This window comes from Martes martes (genome assembly GCF_963455335.1).
Source record: "Martes martes genome assembly, chromosome: X".
Taxonomy (NCBI): domain Eukaryota; kingdom Metazoa; phylum Chordata; class Mammalia; order Carnivora; family Mustelidae; genus Martes; species Martes martes.
The window spans coordinates 116,106,389-116,126,796 of NC_137897.1; the positions used below are offsets into that span (position 1 = coordinate 116,106,389).

The 20,408-nt window shown below is 36.1% G+C and overlaps 1 protein-coding gene across 20 annotated transcripts in view; it reads left to right on the forward strand.

The window, feature by feature from the left end:
• FMR1 (fragile X messenger ribonucleoprotein 1) overlaps positions 1-20,408 on the forward strand; it is a 37,916-nt gene that overhangs the window by 6,281 nt on the left and 11,227 nt on the right. For 10 of the 20 annotated variants that reach the window (XM_080794962.1, XM_080794949.1, XM_080794960.1 and 7 more), the window contains exons 2-12: positions 3,299-3,351; positions 6,682-6,775; positions 9,373-9,444; positions 9,724-9,872; positions 10,832-10,925; positions 11,012-11,128; positions 13,355-13,525; positions 13,621-13,699; positions 17,937-18,046; positions 18,914-19,048; positions 19,562-19,624. In XM_080794962.1, the coding sequence (XP_080651088.1) occupies positions 3,299-3,351; positions 6,682-6,775; positions 9,373-9,444; positions 9,724-9,872; positions 10,832-10,925; positions 11,012-11,128; positions 13,355-13,525; positions 13,621-13,699; positions 17,937-18,046; positions 18,914-19,048; positions 19,562-19,624 (1,137 nt within the window). The remainder of the gene's footprint in view (positions 1-3,298; positions 3,352-6,681; positions 6,776-9,372; positions 9,445-9,723; positions 9,873-10,831; positions 10,926-11,011; positions 11,129-13,354; positions 13,526-13,620; positions 13,700-17,936; positions 18,047-18,913; positions 19,049-19,561; positions 19,625-20,408) is intronic. The other 10 variants (XM_080794963.1, XM_080794967.1, XM_080794966.1 and 7 more) reach the window with 1 other exon arrangement.

Below are 20,408 nucleotides of genomic sequence, written 5' to 3' on the forward strand. Positions count from 1 at the left end.
AATAAAAATACAGAAATAAAGTAATGAGACTGACTTTTAGAATACTTTTAAGGTGGGTTTGAAAACAGTCCCCAACATTTGTAAATTATTGATTAATTAATTAGTTGATTAATTATAGAGGGAGAGAGAGAAAAAGAGAACCCTAAGCAGGCTCTATGCCCAGTGCAGAGCCCAAGGTGGGGCTAGATCTCATAACCCTAAGATCATGATCTGAGCAAAAACCAAAAGTCAGACGCTTAACCAACTGAGCCACCCAGGTGCCCCTGTAAATGTTTTGAATCCGTTCCATCCAGTGGAATTTTCTGCAGTGTTGGAAATGGTCTCTACCGGTGCTGTTGACTACACTAGACACTAAGCTATGTGTGGCAGTTGAGCATCTGAAATGTGGCGAGTGTAACTGGAAGACTGATTTTTAATTTAACTGTAATTACCTTAAATATAGTCACATATGACCAGTGGCTGCTGTGGTAGACAGAATAGTTTTAGACAAGGGCAATAGTACTGGAAAGATACCTGATTAAGTGAGAACAGTTCCTCACTCAGCTGTAACAAGGTTCTCTTAACTGACTAAAGGACTTAACATTTTCAGTGTAATATACAGTATGGAGCTAATGTTAATTACAGCCAAGTCATACAAACATAAAACTTCAGACAAGAATGAAAACAGAAGCAGTGGGCCTTCTTGGTAAAGAATGGATCACCTCCTAATAGGAGTCTTGATTTTCGTCCTTGATGGACTGACTCCCTTCCCCCACAAGCAGATAATGTTAATTTGGTACTAGCTACCAAGTAAAGAGAAGGGAGAAATGGGGTGGGGAGTCCTATTATTCCCATTCTTCATAATTTGGGGGGCTTTATAAAACTAAGAGTAACCAATTCCTGTAACTAACTCAAAATCAAGCCTTTCTGTTGGTGAAGTAATAGGAAAACAACCCCTTAAAGTCTTGGGGCATGCACCCTTATGAAATCTAGTATATTCTAAAACATCATGGTTGGTATTAAGCTAGAGTTTTCAAAAGCTGCTGTAGAAAGTAGTCATGATTTAAATACAGCTGAGGAAAAATAAGGGAAAGTGATGGGAAGAAAATATTAATTCCCCCCAAACCAACATCTATAGAAACATATACACATATTTAACTTAGAAATAATAATTTAGCCGTGCTGGGTATAGCAGAACACTTGGATTCCATTATAGCCCACCTTGATCTTATAAGGAAACTTCTTTTTTTTAGCATAGCTTTTCTTTTGTTCTTTTAAGCATAATTGCAGAAGATTGATGTGATGTGTCTGTTTATGTAGTTTCTATATAAATGTTTTCTAGGGCCCTGCCTCACCTGATTATTTTTCTTAAGAGCAGCTAATTAATATTTGACTGATAAGTTTTAATTTTATAGTTGAAGAAGTTTAAGGTTTTTTAAAAATCCTTTCATTTCAAGCCTTTCAAGATGTTTACCAAGACATTTGCATTGGATCGATTGTTTGTTTATAGTTCTAGCTCTTACTTTTTGGTCTCATGCATTTTCAGTTGATTTTTGTATATGGTCTGAGATAAGGATCAAACATTTTTTTTTTTTGCACATGGATATGCAGTTGTCCCCGCCACCATTTGATAAAAGCACTATTCTTTTCCACATTGAATTGTGTTGGCTTCTTTGTTCACAAAGGATTTATTTCTACCATACCCTAAGCTGTTTCTCCAGGTCAGAGCCTTTGTTCCTTACCTCCCCACCCCTTAGGCCTGGTGGGCCTCTTGTATCCTCCACTCCCTTTTGTGTGGCTAATTCTTCCCCAGCCTTCAAAGTTTGATAAGGAAACTCACCTTCTTCTCCTTGTCTTCCTTGATAAATGGAACATACACACCCCTCACACACATACAGTCTTTCCTCTAAGGATAGAATAGGAACCCCTTAGGCAGTGGTTCATTTAATAACTACTCATTGAGTTCTTAGTAGTCACTCTGAAGTCCAACAGTAAATAAAATAAGACCTTAGGAAACTTACTGTTAGTGGGGAAATGGTAATAATAATACAGTGGGGTAAGTTTATAGTAGGGATAAGCACGGGATGTGCTTGCAGAGGACGGAATTTAACCTAGTCTGGGTTTTCCCATAGGTGGTGACATCTGAACTGAAACCTAAAGACTAGAGGTAGCTAGATGAAAAGAGGGGAAGGACAATGGGAAAGAAGGAACAACATTTAGGGAGAGAGGCCCAAGTAGTTTAGCATTGCTGGATCCCTGCCTCCAGGGATGTGAAAGATGAAGCTTGGAGAGGTGAGGGGTGGGGCCGGGTCACGAAGGGCCTTTTACAGCCAGAAAAGGAGCTTGGCTATAATCCCACAGGCAGGGAGAAACCAAGGAAGGAGAGAAACATGTACAGAACAAATTTGAGTAAGAGGCTTAAATCTCTCAAGCCATTTTAAAATGAATTAAGATATAAAGCCTCTTGGGTTTCCTTATGTTTTATCCTACTCCTCTAATTGTCAAAACAAAATCAAAACCTCCTTTTCTGCACCTATTAAAAACTTAATTTTATAGTATTACGGACAGCACGCTGCTTAAAGAATTCTTGATAATTAATTTAGCTATTACTTTAGTTACGTCATTTTATAGAATTATGGATGGCATGCTGCTTAAAGAATTCTTGATAATTAGTTAGCTATTACTTGTGTTATGTCTTTCTGCAGATTATTAGCAATTGCGTCATCAGATTTAGAAGATTTCAGCCTCTACTTTGTATTACTGTTTTTTTCCTCCAGGTGCCTATGAGATTGAGAATTTAATTAAGCTCTGGTAATTGGACATTTTAGTGGTATTAGCAGCATATTGTTGTTAAGGAAAATTTAGTGTGCTTGTATATTCCTAAATTTGAGATTATATTTAGTCATTTACTGTGGTATTCTCCTAAAATTTTATCAAGGAGAGGAAGATAAGTTATAACAGATCTATACATGGAACAGATTTCTTTGTTTTCAATAATTCTAGCCTAAAGTGCACCTCCAGGCTTGTACTCAACACCTGCATTGTAATTTTCAATTATTTAGCCCTCTCACTCTTTCATTAGATGCTGAACTCTGGAGCATTTTCTTTCACGTTTTGTTTTAACTAATCCATATTCCCAGGGCCTTACACATAGTAGGTGGCCAGATACAAATGTGATCCATGAATGAGTCATCCTCACAAACTAACAAACTTTCATTTGAAGCTCCGTTTTTTTCTTAAACAGGAATGTTTGGTATATCTATAAAATTTAAATAAAAACATCTTTAAGCTTAGAAGTTAACCGATGTTTTTCTTACAGGCATTTGTAAAGGATGTTCATGAAGATTCAATAACAGTTGCATTTGAAAACAAGTAAGTGTCTTGATATAATTTTAATGTTCAGGTTCTGTACTATTTTATACTAATTATCCTTTTTACTAGTTGAAAAAAATTCAAGTCTAGTTTGAGTGTTTTTCAGGAATGGATCTTCGTGTTACTGACAAGGAAGTTCCCGAAAAACTAAGTATTAAAACCAATGGAATGACTCTTCCCGCTAATGACCTTAGAGATCCCTTTCATTTAACCTTGATCCCTACATCCCAATCCCCTTGAATGTAAAGAAAAAAACAGATTCTTCTGTATTAATAACTGAGAGTTTGGATAGAAATATTTCTAATTGTTACAAGATGAAAATGAATGAATTCATGGGTATTGGTAGAATTAATGTGGGTTTTGTCTATTTGATGTGGGTTAAATCTAAAATTGATGGTTTTAGTTGTCTAGTACATTTTATCAGGAATAATCATATTTACTTATTAGCTTATTTTATATCTGCTTCATGTATTTATAATCAGTAATAGCAGTAACCAATCTTTTGTGCTAGAAGAGTAAATAGAAATACTTGTAGGCCTAGGAACGTTAGCTATATGAAGACATCAGTGGTATAGATGTTAGTATTTTATCAGGAGAGACAAATCTATTGACTAAATTTTTTGAATACTAATAAAGGCTATTTTCAGAGTAGCCATTCAAGATGCTAAAGTACATATCAACTCCTTAGCCAAAGTGTTGATGTCATGATGTTAATATTATATTGAACTCTGAAGAATGGTCAACAGTTGTGTTTTGGATTTTGTGTACCAAGAGAATTTGATGGTATCCCAAAAGCAGGTTGCAATCTATAGAGAAAAGAAATAGCTTAGTAGTTGCTTAGGGCTGGAGGAGGGATGGGGAGTCATAATTAAAGGCATGGGATTGCCTTTTGAGGTGATGAAAATGTTCTAAAATTGACTGGTAATGGTTGCACCTATCTGTTAATATACTTAAAACCATTGAATTATATATAGACAAGTGGTTGGATTATATGGTATATGAGTTGTATCAGTAAATTTGTTGAAATACAGTATCTGGCCCAGGCATACTGTAATTTGACTGTTAGCAGATTCTTTTAGCTACCAAAAGGACAAAGTAGTAGTACTCTTGGATGCCTGCAACACATTTAGGGAACAGAGATAAAAGGATTTAGAATATCCAACCCTGTTCTCAGCTCTAGACTAATCTCAGTCCAGAATACAAGCATGAATAATAGAATAACTTTTTCTGAATGCATAGAGCCAAAGTTTCCAGAATTTGCCTCTGCTGGTTCAAGTATTCATGAATTTGCATGGTTACATACTAGATAGCAACATCACACTTTTAACAGAAGAATCTTTGATAACTTGAGAGTAATTTTTTCCTTTATAATTTACTCTTACCTGCTTACTTCCATCACTAGATAAACACTGTTTCCCATATAGGAAGAGTTATCTTTATTTGCCACTCTTTTAATTTCTCCTGTAGTCTTTAATCTAAAGTGTTAAGCAAACACTCATTTCCTCCATGCATTTAAGAATGTGTCTGCTTAATACACTGATTTATAAGATTAGTTCTCTTTTGTTTTCAGTCAGATTTCTACTATAAACCTAAAATTATTCTACATTTGGACCTCCTAGTTCTCTTCTGTTCTGTAGCTACATAAAACTTTTTCTTCAAGATGTCATCCTGGGAATTTGAAACAAATGAACTGTTTTCCTTGTGTTCATGGAGTATATTTGAGATTCAACACTGGATTTGAGCACATCACTAGTGTTTGATAGGTCTCTACCAAAGTGGTCTCTGCCCTTCCTTGGGTGTTTCCTTTTTGTTTTTCTGTTAAAAAAAACTTTTATAGAACCTCAGACTGTATTTACCCTTTCTTTCCTTTCAGTCATAAAGCAATTCCTATTACTGTAACACCAGCTTATTTTAGATGCTATGTTTTTACCTCCCATATTTCACGTTTTTGAGGAAAGAATTTGTATTTTCATCTCTGTGCACTTAAGACTTAAAATAATTCTTCCTTTGGAACCCAGAAAATTATATTATGTATTATTATGTTTTCCAGTCACCTTTAGCAATGAATTTGTGACTTGTTAAAAGTTATTAATTTTCAGTAAATATAAAAAGTGTTTTCTGAAGTAAAGACAGTGTTTTCTAAAGCTTCATAGTTTTTAAATTGTGTAATTCAGAGAAAGGGTTCAGTCTAATATAAACCTAATCAGATTTCTATAGATTCTGACTTAATTACCTACCCTCCTACCTTATATATGGCTCTTCTTAAAAAAAAAAAAAAATTAGGGGCTTCTGGATGGCTTGGTTGGTTAAGCATCTGACTCTTGCTTTCACCTCAAGTCATGATCTCGGGGTCCTGAGATTGAGCCCCGAGTCAGGCTCTGTATCAGTGGGGAATCTGCTTGAGATTCTTTCCCTCTTCCTTCCTCTCTGTTCATCCCTCCTCCATGTACCCCCTCATGCTTGCTCTCAAGTAATAAATAAAATATTTCTTAAAAAAATTAGCACTTAGTAGGATTTTACTAAAGAAAGCTCTTTGAGAAAAAACCCAGAAGTGACTGCTTCAGCAGCTGAATCTGCCAGTGTTTTTGCAAAGCTTGTCTTTTAATATTTTATATCATTTTGCACATAAAAGAATAATTTGGTGTTTTTCAAAATTGTTCCATATCGTTTTAAATTTAAAAACATAGGCAACTTACCAAACTCCTGTAGGCTGTCTCCATCGGGTTTCTGTGGTTTAGCAGACCCCACCAGGGCATGCTGATCAGCAGCCAACTACCCGTGGCAAGAATTGACCACCTCGTGGGATCTTAAATTTAAAGGGGGAACAGTGAGTTGTGAGTTCCCGATGTGCTGGCTGCCCCATTTTGCTTGGGAATTAGAGGGCATTTAGGACCAGTTTCTGTGGTCCTTAGAATGTGGTTCAAATTCCTTTGCGAGTAGAAGTATGGTGATGATGTTACTAACACTTACTGATACTAACGTTTAATTTAAACATCAGAGGAAATTGCTGTTGTGGCCTTGCACTTAGCACTCTTAGAGGTTGAAATTACTGAAAGAAAGACTTGTTTGGAAAATTGTAATGTTGATCTATTGTGTTTAGAGGAATATTCCAAATAGAACTACGAGGCTGCTGTGCTGCATGCAGACTTTGTTGAAATGTTTCTACATTGCCATTATGCCCCACTCAGCAAAACACTGACTGTTTTGAAAGCATTTGCTTCTTTAAACTGGAAAAACAGAAGGTCACACTTAACCAAGAGTTGATGGCAGTGTGGTCACTGTTTCCATCAAGTCAGAAAGCATGTTAATTATGTGTTTGCTTATTTGCAGCTGGCAGCCAGAGAGGCAGATTCCCTTTCATGATGTGAGATTCCCACCACCTGTAGGTTATAATAAAGATATAAATGAAAGTGATGAAGTTGAGGTAAGTTTCCCCTGCCCTCAAGTTACTAAGCACTGAAGGAGGGACCATTTAATTTGACTGTGCCTTTTGTACCTGTTGTCTTTAACACTGCTTAAACTACCTTGAAAATTATAGCCATGATGGACGTGTGCTTTTGATTGAGCCATCTTAATAATGATCTGATATACTACATAATGCTTAAATGGGGCTGACTGAGCAGCACTGAGGGTGCATCTTTGAAAGTCACTGCCAATTTCCTTTGCCTGCTAGGAAATTCCTTTTGCCCTTTCCTTCAATCTTTCAATCTTTATTTGAATAATGTATTGTTAGCTTACAAGTTTGTCTTCATTTTAAGCAAAATGGATTAGGAGAATTAGTCTTACAAAGAAGAAGAAATCATAGAAGAAATCATGCCTTGTGATAGAGCAGCATTCTAGAATTTCTTTAGCAACGGATCCTTCTGGTGTATTATTAAAAACCCATCTATGTGTTTTAACACAAACACATATAGGGAAACCCTCTTTTCACTGGGCATGCTGTGAACCACCTGCCCATGTGCCATTGATGTCTTTGACCAAAATGTGTTGTAGAGATAAAACACAGTAACAAAAACATTGTGTTCATAATTTCTCTAGCTACTGAAAATTGTTTTGGGACTTAAAGCACTTGGAGTCTGCTTTATGTTGTAATTGGTCTATGTAGTATCCTCTCCTTCCTCCCCTTTCACACCATTTTAAGTTGCTTCTCTTTCTCCACAATGTCTTGTTAATAGTTGCAACGTCATGAATATTTGTGGTATGAAGGAAGCAGCTAAGCAAACATTTATATACAGATAGGGTAAAGCGCACTAGGTCCTTGAATTCTTATTTCCTGTGCTTTCTAGAGTACAGATGGTACAGTGAACCAGAGGAGTCCCCTGCCTTTGATGAGGTCACATTCTTGTCAGGGTATCTAACATTATGCAGATGGAAGAAAAAAGTAAGAGAATGGAAGGTGATTAGGGGCTGGAGTACTATTCTAGAGAAATACTCAGGGAAGGTCTCTGAATGTCCAGGCCTGTGTTCTTCTGTCTTCTAAAGTGGAGTAGAATAAAGTACTATGTAATTACCAGAAATGTACTCAGTACCTACTAGGTATAAGGGACTGGGCTTGGTGTTGTGAGGGATCCTACTAGGAAACAAAAACATTGTCTACACTTAAGGACCTTTAGTTGTCCACTACCCCTGGAGACTGCAAGCTTCCTGAAGGCAAGGTCATTTGGTCTGTCTATGTTAGAAACACTCTAATAATGTTGGGGTGGACAATAGAGACGTTTTTTCCAACTGAGTCACATGACAGGTGGTGACCAATGAAATGCTGTTGCTAGAGTGGTCTTAACTATATTGCGTCACAGTGATACATAACTGAGGTTATTGCTCTAGGTAGAGAGTTGAAAGGCCTGGGTGGTGGCAAGAGGGAAAGGTAGGTTAAATTAAGTTGTATTAGTCACTGTATTGTATAACCATTAACTTAGGCTGTAAAAAGGGGCACAAGACACTGGGTCTTCTGGTGTGTTTGGATCAGGAATGCTCATAATAGTGATGGATTAAGGGAACTTCTCCCCCAACTTAATCACATGACATATGGGGGACCAATGAGGTCCCGTTGCTAGGACGACCTCACTGTATTACATAACAATTAACTGAGGTTATTTCTCTGGCTAGAGCGGAATTGAGAATAAGTGATAGAGCAAGAGAGAAGGGTAGGTTAAGCTATGTTTAGTCACTATGTAACTTCAATTGTAAAAGGGAGACAAGAATTGGAGCCTTGAGTTACTCATCAGCCTTAGGCTCTGAGCTCTCTCTCCTCTCCTCCCTGCTTTCTGTTTCTGAGTATTTCTGTCTGTCTCTCCATATACACTATGCCATCTCTTTTCCCATTATCCTTGATTTGCTGGTGTCTTCACAAAAAGTCCCATGCTGCACGTTGTAAGTGAACTTTAACGTGGTCACCAGAAAGATCAGTTAGAAGAAATAATCCAGTGTGCAAGAGCAGGAAGGTTGTATCCAGAGGATTGCAAGCCTAGAGTTGTCCATTTTAGTGGAGTGAGATAGGGGACAGGAGACCAGGGAGTGACCAAGGATTTCTTCATTTAGGCGCCAGGAGACATGAATGCCAGGGTGGTATCCTTAGTGGGTTTGAGTGGTCAGAGGCCCTCACCCATTTAGTAACCAGGCAGTAGGCCAGGTCAATAACTTCCAATCAGTTATTTACCTACCAGAGTAAAACAAAAACAAGTTTATACAGTTTTAGATACATTTTCATAGTTGACAGAGTATCCAAGGCAAGTATGCCCAGGTTTATGAGCAATCTGCTTTTCTTGAGCATTCATATGCAGAGGACTGATTATTATTGATCTGAAACAAAGAAAATAGGAAGGTGCTTTGTTCAGGGCTCTCCCAGGTAATCAAGTAGTTTCTGATTATGTATCTGTAGTGTTGCAGTTTGCTTTAAGGCATACAGCATACGGGTTTGAAAGACACCTGGCTCATTTTAAGAATTTTCTTCAATGTCTGATAATCTATAGATTTCTGAATGATGCTAATTATGAAATAATCTATGTTGTAATTTTTGTGTAGGTTTATTCCAGAGCAAATGAAAAAGAGCCTTGCTGTTGGTGGTTAGCTAAAGTGAGGATGATAAAGGGTGAGGTAGGAAACTGCATATTTAAAAATTTTTGTACTGTTTGCCTTTTCTAAACCCAGGTATTACATTTCAGTGTGGATTTCTAATTTAAATTAATATCTGACTTGAGTCATTTTATTAAAATGTTTTCTCTACATGTTCAGTATGTTTTGTATATTTTAGTTAATTGATCAAATAGAGTTTTTTCTTCCCTCTAGAGAACTTACAAATAACTGTGTAGGTATAGCTTATTGTTCTTAATTTAAAAACTATGACCAGGAATGACTTTTATCTATTTCTGTCAGTTTTATGTGATAGAATATGCAGCATGTGATGCTACATACAATGAAATTGTCACAATTGAACGTCTACGATCGGTTAATCCCAACAAACCTGCCACGAAAGATACTTTCCATAAAATCAAACTGGACGTGCCAGAAGACTTACGACAAATGTAAGTTAATATGCAAGAAATGCTGAGACCTTACAGGTGATATGCAGTTAATTTAAAAGAATATAAATTTTAAAATAATACCAATTTTTAAATTCAACAAACTTTGGCAAAAATGGTTTGCAAAAGTAGTGCAGAAATAAACTTTGTTCATAGAATTTTGAAATTTTAAAAATGATTAGTGTAGATCTTAATATTGTCAGATAAATATGTAATGAGTAGAGTAAAGAAGCTTCCAAAGGTTGTCTCAATCTTACAATCCTTGGGCTGGAGTTATGCTTAAAGACTCTTAGGTGAGAGATTCCTTTTTAAAGGTTTCATCAGGGGGGTGTAATGAGTTTGATTTGGATGTGTCACGCTTTAGATAAACATTACCTTGAAATTCAAAGTACATAGAAATCCTGCTTTTTCAAGTGATTACATATGTGTGTAAATTTTTGTGCTTTCTGACTCATACATTTCCTTCTTTCCCTTAAATTGGTCAGCAGTTTTTCTGTAGAAAAGAAGCAGCAGAATAAAACTGGGTAACATGTAGCTATCCCCAAAAGTTTTCAACAGTTAAGAAAATTACTAATCATATGTAACTGAAATAAGGAAGCTTCAGAGGAGAGTTACTGTCCTAAATAATGCCACCTTTGGTAGTCTAGGACCACTAGCAATCCCTTAAAAGCATAACTAGTTTTTTTGTTTCTCTGTAATCTCAGATGTTTGATTTGACTGAGTATAACAGAGGTGGACAGCAAAGGAACCTTTCTCTGTAATCAAATACTTGAGTGGGCTAAAAGTATTTCGGGGATGTCCAGCAAAGGAACTAAACTTTTAAACAGATACAGCATTTTGTGTGTATCATGTTTAGTATGAATTCATAGTTCTACTAAGTATAAGTCTCTGGCATACAGTTATTGCCAGTAGTTCGCAGTCATTCATCTTAATTTCACAGTGGATATTCTTTTTATTTCTAGGTGTGCCAAAGAATCGGCACATAAGGATTTTAAAAAGGCAGTTGGTGCCTTTTCTGTAACTTACGATCCAGAGAATTATCAGCTTGTCATTTTGGTGAGTGTTTTTGACTTGTCTCTTTTGATGTACTTCATTCGGAGTATTTAGTTTGATAATAATAGTGTTAATTTAAATATCCTTAGTCTATCAGTGAAGTCACCTCGAAACGAGCACACATGTTAATTGACATGCACTTTCGGAGTCTGCGCACTAAGCTGTCTCTGATACTGAGAAATGAAGAAGCCAGTAAGCAGCTAGAGGTATGTGGCTTTCCCTAGTGCTGCTTGTAAGGCTATCTAGAAATGGTCACTGTGGAGTTTCAAAGCTTGAATATGGGGCACGTTGTCCTTTATTTACTGTGTCTTAGCAATTCCCTATATTTTATATTTTGAAAAATTAAATTATACAGCGCCTAATCATACTAAAGTTTTTCATGGCTAAGGTTTCAGAATTAAGCAGCAGTTGATATATATTAAGGAACTTCTGGTCAACTCACTTTTTCTAGAAGTTCATCAAAGCTGTTAATAAAATGAGGCAATGCTTCTTCCATATAACATGTTATCATTTAAGTACTAGAGAGTATTTAAATATCTAATCATATTCCTTTCATTATGTATGTTTATCTCTGTTTAAAAGGGTATAGAACTTCTTCATTCTAATTGGTTGTCACTCTTTAAAACTCCTGTCTTCAGATTCCTGCCAGAGGCTATTTCCCTAACTTACTATTTCGTCTCTTCAGGTGCATTTTATCTACTTTTATTAATCTTCCAGTAATTTCCATCACCATACATTTATTTGCATTGATAACTATCTAGTACTTTCATCCATAACCATAGAAACTAAATGGATTTTAATGTCCCAACTCAGATGTATTACTGTCAGATTCCAGAGTTCATCATTATTCATTTCATAGAGGGAAAACACCATGCAGTTGAAATAATAAAGGAAAAAAAAAAAGAGTCCCAAATTGCATATTAAGAGAGAAGGTAGTCAAGGCTATAGTCCCATAAAACCCTATGAAACTTGCCACCTTCCCACTTGATGTGTGATTGCTGAACTCTTAGCAAGAGAAAAGACACTCATATCTCCTTTTGTTACTGTTTTCCTTATGGCCATGGAGGTCTGTTTAATTGGTTTTTACTCTCATTCTTTCTTGATGTCCCTATGTTCACACATTTGTGGTTTCTTTAGCAATTCTTTCATAACTTTTAGGCCAGAACAGCCTCCTTACTGTCATTGTGAGTATTATGGAAAATATACTCATGCCTCTTCTTAAACATCTAATTCTTCTTAAGTGATCTGTTATGGTACCTTTGGTTTACCATTTATCAGTGAATTATCAGTGAAAAGAATAAACCAGGTGAATGAACCAGGATTCAAAAAACAAGACTTCTTGAAAAGTCCTAGGAATATTTCATACATTTTGTTACTCTAATCTACAAAATGGCTATTAGACTTTTTAAAATTGTTTACAGTAGTTAACACTCATACATTCCAATTAGTAGGTATGTTGAAGACTGAGAAGCTAGTGTGCATGCCTTTCTTTCCTCACTACTAATATTAAAGAGATCCACATATTCAGATAAGAAATTTCCATTTTCAACATGAGCCACTAATATGTTCGGTTTTCATTTATGGCATGCTAGAACTAAACATTAAATTTTGATAATGCTGTTTAAAGAGAGAGCAATTATCCACAAGTTTGGGGTGTTGACTGTAACATATTTCAGTCATTACTGAATATTTAAAAGAATCCATCATACTTGTGGATCCAGATCACAAGGTCTTACAGACTCTCATATTAGGTTCCAGGTGCATATGCAAGATAAGTTGTAAACCTTTGGCATTCTATAATTATTTTATTTCATGACTGCACCAATAATTTTTATGATTCCATTCCTCAGGTTGGGGGGGTGGGGGAAGGAAAGTATTTTAATAGCACCACTTCGTCAGAGGGATGGATATCTAGACCACAATATCTAATGATAAGTTAAATAAATGGAGCAGTTTCCAGGAAGAAAACTGAAAAAATGGATATGTACTGATATCCTTTAATAAAAATGAAGTGAATACAATTTTCTGTAAAGATGGTATTTTAAATTTTTTTTTTTTTACTTAAATAACATTGAGTCTGTCAGATCTGGTGGCCTGGTTTTTATTTGGGAACCTTTGATCTGCTTCTTAATACTAAGTTATTGATGTCATTGGTTACCTAAGGCAGTCTTGCAAATAGGTTTTTAAAAGTTACCTTGGAAAGTTGACAAGAAGCCCTTTCCTATTAACAAATATATCAGATGGTATAGACCTTCAGTAACCTAAAAAGTACTTATGCTGTGGGAGGTGTTTTCTAAAACCTTTTAGTTTACAATTGAAACTAATTTATCGGCCCCTGATACATAGGGTCAAGATTATTTATATGGCTGACCTAAATACAGTTGTCTTGATAGCCGATAAAACATATTAATCAGACGTGCATTTCTCTTCAGAGTTCAAGGCAACTTGCCTCAAGATTTCATGAACAATTTATCGTACGAGAAGATCTGATGGGTCTAGCTATTGGTACTCATGGTGCTAATATTCAGCAAGCTAGAAAAGTACCTGGGGTCACTGCTATTGATCTAGATGAAGATACCTGCACATTTCATATTTATGGAGAGGTAAATATTTTACTAACATAGTTTTTTTCTAAAATAGCAAACAGTATTTCATATGGCTCTTCTTTTATCTTAAATCTTTTGCCCTTTGTTGTTAGGATCAGGATGCAGTGAAAAAGGCTAGAAGCTTTCTTGAATTTGCTGAAGATGTCATACAAGTTCCAAGGAACTTGGTCGGTGAGTCAGAAATTACTGTTGACATACACTACAAAAACACCAGTTAGGGAAATAGTTCAGTTATACTGCTAGAATTCCATGTTCATTCACTTGGAGAGTCATTTAATTGAAGCTTAATCTTTTGAAATATGGTCTGTTGTTACAGTATACAGAAAATATTTGATAAATATGATACTCAAAAATTAGAAGGTATACAAAAGAGAATGCTTTGCTAGTTCAAACCTGTTAGAGCCTGGAAGAATAAATTTTGTACAGCCTCTTCAGTGTGTAGTTTCTGTGTCTTAAAATTAAACATTTTTTCAAGGGACACCTGAGTGGCTCAGTGAGTTAGGCATCCAACTCTTGATTTCGGCTCAGGTCATGATCTCAGCGTCGTGAGATCGAGGTCCCATGTTAGGCTCTGTGCTCAGTGGGAAGTCTGCTTGTCTCCCCCTCTTTCCGTCTCCCCCACTCACGCTCCTGTGTGCTGTCTCTCTGTCGAATAAATAAATCTTCAGGGGCGCCTGAGTGGTTCATTCGGTTAAGCATCCAAACTCTTGGTCTCAGCTCAGTTGGTGACCTTGGAGTTGTGGGATTGAGCCCTGCATTGGGCTCTGCGTGCTGTACAGAATCTGTTTGGGACTCTCTCCTTCTGCCCTTACCCACTGTGTGTTCTCTCTCTCTCAAATAAATAAGTAAATCTTTTAAAAAATCTATCTTAAAACCATTTTTTTTTCAAAATGAATGACATTTGAGGGCTTTATAATTCGGAGGATATTTGTATTTATTTGATCTCTCTGATGGGACTATTAAATGATAGCATTCTGAATTATCTCTGAATTGAGAATCTGAATGTAGGTTACTTAAACCTAATGAGTTGCAAAGCTAAAAGTAACTCTGAATGTCTCTGGGGCTTTTTGCAGCACCAGTGGTAGTTCTTCATTTTGACTTTGAATACTTCTGTTTCATTACTATCATCATCACAGGTACCAGCAAATACCAGAAACTCTCTACCAATATTCTCAAATGCTGAAGATCTCTTTAGCAGAACATATCAAGCAAGTTGCAGGTTTTTGGTTTTCTTTTTTTTTTTTTTTAATCAAGAACACTACCTATGTCTTTATACATAAAATTGGGACATACTGCCTATACATTTTTAATTTACTAAACTTGAAATCACAACTGATTATAAAAAGTAATGCATGCCCTTTGGAAAGTTTAAAGAACAAGAAAATAAGAACTTCTATGCATTTTGTTCCCATAGTTTCAGTCCTGCTTAGCCTGCTTTAATTTTTTGTCAGCATAGAATTAATAAACATCTTCCTATGCCATTAAAAACACTTGGAATAATATTTTTCTCTTGAATAAAATTAGTTCAAGGGTAAATGCCAGTGAAATTAATGCAGAATTATTCATTCAGCTGTGTTCTACAGACAGCTAAAGAATGTGATGTTACTGAGGTAACTTGGACTCAGTTTTGTGTGTGTGTAGCACTGTCCTTATTACCTCAGGATAAGTGGGGTTTTGAATGATGCTTATTTTCCTTTTAGTTACAGTTTGCCAAGCAATTATATACATTTTATAGTTAGAAAAGTTATTTTAAATTTAGAAATTCTTATATAGCCAGTAGACAATTTTTTCAGTAATTACCAAACAGAAACATGTGTTAAATTCATTCACTACAGTTCATTTGGGATGTGGCATGATGCCTCTAGGGGAAAGTTCTTAGGTGTTGGAGTTGGAGTTGAATGTAGGTTTCAGTCCCTACCTCACTTTTTGGTAATTTGACCTTGTAACTGACTCCGCCCCCTTGAATTTTATTTTCCTTACCTCCAAAAAATGTGAATAATAGTGTCCACCTCACAGAGTTGCCATGATAACTAAACAGGAAGATGTTGATAGAAAGGTTTAGATAAGCTCTGGACATAGTATGGGACTCTGTAAATGTTACTTCTCTTTTCTCCTTATTTAGATCAATTCCATCCAGTTCAGTAGAGCAAAATTGTAGTAAGCTGTCAGTTGGGATTTAGAAATAACCATGTGGTATAGAATTGCATTATCTGGGGACTCCTGGGTGGCTCAGTTGGTTAAGCAGCTGCCTTCGGCTCGGGTCATGATCCCAGGGTCCTGGGATTGAGTCCCACATCGGGCTCCTTGCTCAGCAGGGAGCCTGCTTCTCTCTCTGTCTGCCTGTACTCACTCTCTCTGACAAATGAATAAATAAAATCTTTAAAAAAAAAAGAATTGCATTATCTGTTATTAAAAATAGATTCTACCTCTGGTCATACCTGAAGAGAAGAGGGTTCCAGCAGTGACCTTTCACCAGAAAGCCTGCTGAAGTACAGTCAGCCTCAGTTTTCTTTTGTTTCTAGTGAATAAAATAAAGCAAGTCTGTTTTAGAGATTGTCTACTACAACACTAGGAATGTTGAGAGTTTTCAGAAAGCATTTTTGTGTAAGAGAGTTGGCAAGGCACATCTTTAGGGAGATGTCTAATTAGTATTGCATGAGTTTTCTTTGAGTCCCACAGTATGATTTATGATCTCTTTATTTTTCCCAAACTCTGTCTAGCACGTACACGGATTTGTCATTCTTTTCTAAAAATTTGTTTTTCATCCACTTTGACAGTGAATTGGTTTAATTATTCAGTTAATTATAGTTAACACAATACTTAGGATAGTTAAGATATTAACAGCAACATGTGCCAAACTCAATTTTCTTTTTCCTGACTCATTTAGACCTTTTTAAAAATCACATTAATTCATGAAAATATAAGTGTTATAGATTAAAAACAAACTGTGGGACAACACTGTGTAAAAACCTCTCTTCATTTGAAGACAGGAGGATCAGAAATAATTGACAAAAGGACCTGCCTATATCAGGAGTTCTGATTTAATGTCAGTTCTGTTCCCTGACCACTGAGCAGTCAGAAAAGGTTATAAGGGTGAATGAGGCTGTCTGACGTGGCTGGAATGCCAGGGTAATGCTGATGAGAAGAACCACAAGTTCCTGTTGTGACGCTTTCCCCGGTTTCTTCTGTAGCATTGACTCAAAGCAAATTTTGGCTTCCAGATTTTTCCCCATCCCTGCCTTAGAGGAGACACTGGGACAAGCACATGATGGTCTTGGCCAGTATAAGGGTGCTTTTTAGATACCTTGGGAAGGCACTCAGAAGCCTATGTAATGCACATGTAGACTTCTGAAACCAATAGTTCTTTTATTTGCAGGGTCTTGCTTTACAATAATGGATGATGATGGCTATGAAAGCAGTCATTTCCCAGTTAAAGGGTATGACTGAGTTTTCTAAAATGAGGGAAAGAATGCCTATTTATTACCAGTATTCAAAGTCTTTGGAGTTTTAACAGATGGTATTGAGTAATAGTTAATCTTGAACTGGTTTTTAAGTTTTTTCATTGTAGTTTTGTGTTATCTTAATAAAGTGTGATTTCTTAATCTTTTATTCTGTGGCTAATAAAAGATTAAGAAGTCACACTTCACCTTTTAATATACTGATACAATCTATGAGTGATACACAGGAGTAATATTATGTTAACATATTGGCGTGGAAAATGTGTACTTCTTTTAGATGTATGTACAGCTGCCTCAGTCCCTTTTAAACTTGGAGTATCTTTTATAAATGTGACATGTAAAATTCTAAAAATATTTATCATGGGCAAAGAAGCAGATTTAAATCAGGTACAGACAGAACTAAAATTGCCAAATGAATAAGCAAATGTATTTTCTATTATCTATTATCTATTATATATATATATATATATATAATAGGTTATATATTATTTATAATACATATTATATGTTATATATATTATATATGTTATATATCTATATATCATCTATCTATTATCAATTATCATCTATTATCTATAATTTCCTATTACCTGTCCTTTCCCTTAATTCTTTTCATAGAACTTTGCAGAAAGAGTGATATATACCACTGTACCAGCAAGTTTCAAGTAGACCCTTTTAGGCAAAATAAGAGCCTATCTTCAAACTTCCTTAAAAATTCAAAATTATCCCATCAATTCATGAGATTTAAATACCTCTGGTACTTTACCAAAGTAGTTTAAACAGTGACAGACAACCTAATAAACAGAAAGCCTGTTTAACTCTGTCTTTTTGAAAAGAGTTTCTGTTTTGGTTTTGAAATCTTACGTTTTATGTGATAGTTTACAGTAGGGTACGCTTACTGGTTTGAGATATATGTTTTTAAAACCAAACATGAATTACTCATTTCTTAGGCAAAGTAATAGGAAAAAATGGAAAACTGATTCAGGAAATTGTGGACAAGTCGGGAGTTGTGAGGGTGAGAATTGAAGCCGAAAATGAGAAAAGTGTTCCACAAGAAGAGGTATGTTATAGTGCATGTGTTTCTGGTTTGTCTAATAAAAGTTTCTGTTTTTTTCAATATGTTAATTTAGAGGCCTCTGTAGTACAGTATGCACATGCTAGGAATGTGAAAATTCTGACAGTCATGCCAGTCATTGTTATAGCTGGAGAGTGACTTGGGACTCTCTTTCTCAGTCTTCAAAATGGATGGTCATAAATTCTAAAAAGAGTATAAGGCACTTCTCAAATATAGCTTTGATGTTGCTGACAGAGACCAAGTTGGGACACTAATCAGGCTTTCTGGCTTTTATCCTTTGTCTTTTTTAGTTTGTGTGTATGTGTGTTTATTTTCTGTTCTTTACATTTTTATCTGGGCATAATAATCTCTTCCCAGTCATTAAATTTTATAACCCTCACTTTCATCTTCATGAATATATGGTTTTTGGTAGCAGCCTTTAAAGTATTTATGTGGGTTGGGGGAGGTAAGGGTGTGCTCTTCTGTACAACAATACTGTTTAAAATAAAATCCCCCCAAATTCATATTATTCAGTGCAAAAAAATCCATACGAAGCCCATGGGTTTTCAGTGGCACCTTACTCTTCAGCTGGTCATTGCTACTGGGAAGCGGTGCCTTGCCTACCAGATAAAAGTCAAATTTTGCCATATTTTCACGTATTATCTAGTCTTCTCTTCTGTGAAAGGTTCTTTTAGCTGATGTTTGATGTTTTGGGGGTTTTACTGCATAATATTTGCATTCTCTAATTCTTTCTACCAAAAATGTTTATAGTAATTTATATTCTTAAAATATGATCATTGATATAAAAATGGGGCTTAATACCGTCTTTTAAATTGATTCTCTTTTCCCTTTTGTGTTTTGTTTTTTACCAAGGAAATCATGCCACCAAATTCCCTACCTTCCAGTAACTCAAGGGTTGGACCTACTCCCCCAGAAGAAAAAAAACATATAGATATAAAGGAAAACAGTACTCATTTTTCTCAACCTAACAGTACAAAAGTCCAGAGGGTAAGAAATATTTGTCACTTTGAATTATATTAAAAGGAATTTCTTTGACCCAGATGTCACAGTTGGTGTTTTGGGTGTTTTCTCTGGTTAGGCTTATAGACTACTCATGTATTTTTTTTTTTTTTTTTTGAAATCTGATTGCCATCTTATGAGAGGTTACAAACCAGAGTGATACCTACTTCTCAGTTTACTCACAGTGACAAATATGATGGTATAAACATAAAATATGGGGTTACAATTAATGATCACATGTTTTCTTTTGAGGGTGGTCTTTCATTTTTTCATGCTGTTTCTTGAAATTTTGCAGGTTGTGGTAGCTCAAAATGTACCTTCTATTAGATACATTTAGTTACTACTTAGAATCATATTTTAGAAACTGGTTTTCAATATTTGAACTAACCTAACTATTTAGAAATGGGTTTAGAAGTCCTACAGTGAAAGTCCTGCGTTCAGGCTTCTGTGTATCATTTGTTATAGTTAATGACATCACTTGCATTCCTTATACTGCTTTAGGTGTTAGTGGTTTCATCAATTGTAGCAGGGGAATCCCAGAAACCTGAACTCAAGGCTTGGCAGGTAGGAAAACATTCCTTGAAAAATACATTTTAATTTTATATTTTAATGTTTATTCCCCTTGTTAAGAAAGACTACAAATGATCAGCAGGGTTTGGGGATGGTGGAGGAGTGTTTTGGGGTATGTTTATCCATTGCCCTGGGGAGAAAGCTCAAGTTCCTTCCTGTTGCTTATCAGGCCTTTCTTTGATGCGCACCTGTCCAGTGTCACCTCTTATCATTCCCCTCCTTTGCCTTCCAGAGTGGCTTGAACCATACTGAAGTACTTAGAGTTCTCTGAACACTGTTGCCTCTGTATGCATATGTATCCTTCACCAGAGTGCCCTTTACCCTCCAACTTCCCAATTTGCTTTGACCTTACTCCTTGTGCAGCTTTCCTTGTGTACTTGCCACAGGTCTCCTCCCCCTGACTGGCCCGAGGGCCTTTCCCCCTTCTGTGTTCCAGTGTGCTCATCCCTCTCAGTAGCACTTCCTACATAGACGTTCACTTGTTAATCTCTTTGGCCACAACATGAGTTCTTTGAGGGTGCAGGGCCCCCTACCTGGCCCATGAGAACTATTTATGGGAAAAATGTCATGGCTCACCAGAGACTAAAAGCAAGAACTGCCATTTTATAAAGAGAAATATAACCACAAGTGGATGGGATATTCCTCTCTGCTGGGCAACTCATTTCTTAGCCCAGGCAAGGAATCCCTTTCTCCTTGCATTCATGTTGAAGGCCGCTGTTGTGCTCTTGGCCCTTCTTCATTTGACTAATCTAGTCCCCTAGTGGTGTGCTCAAATTAG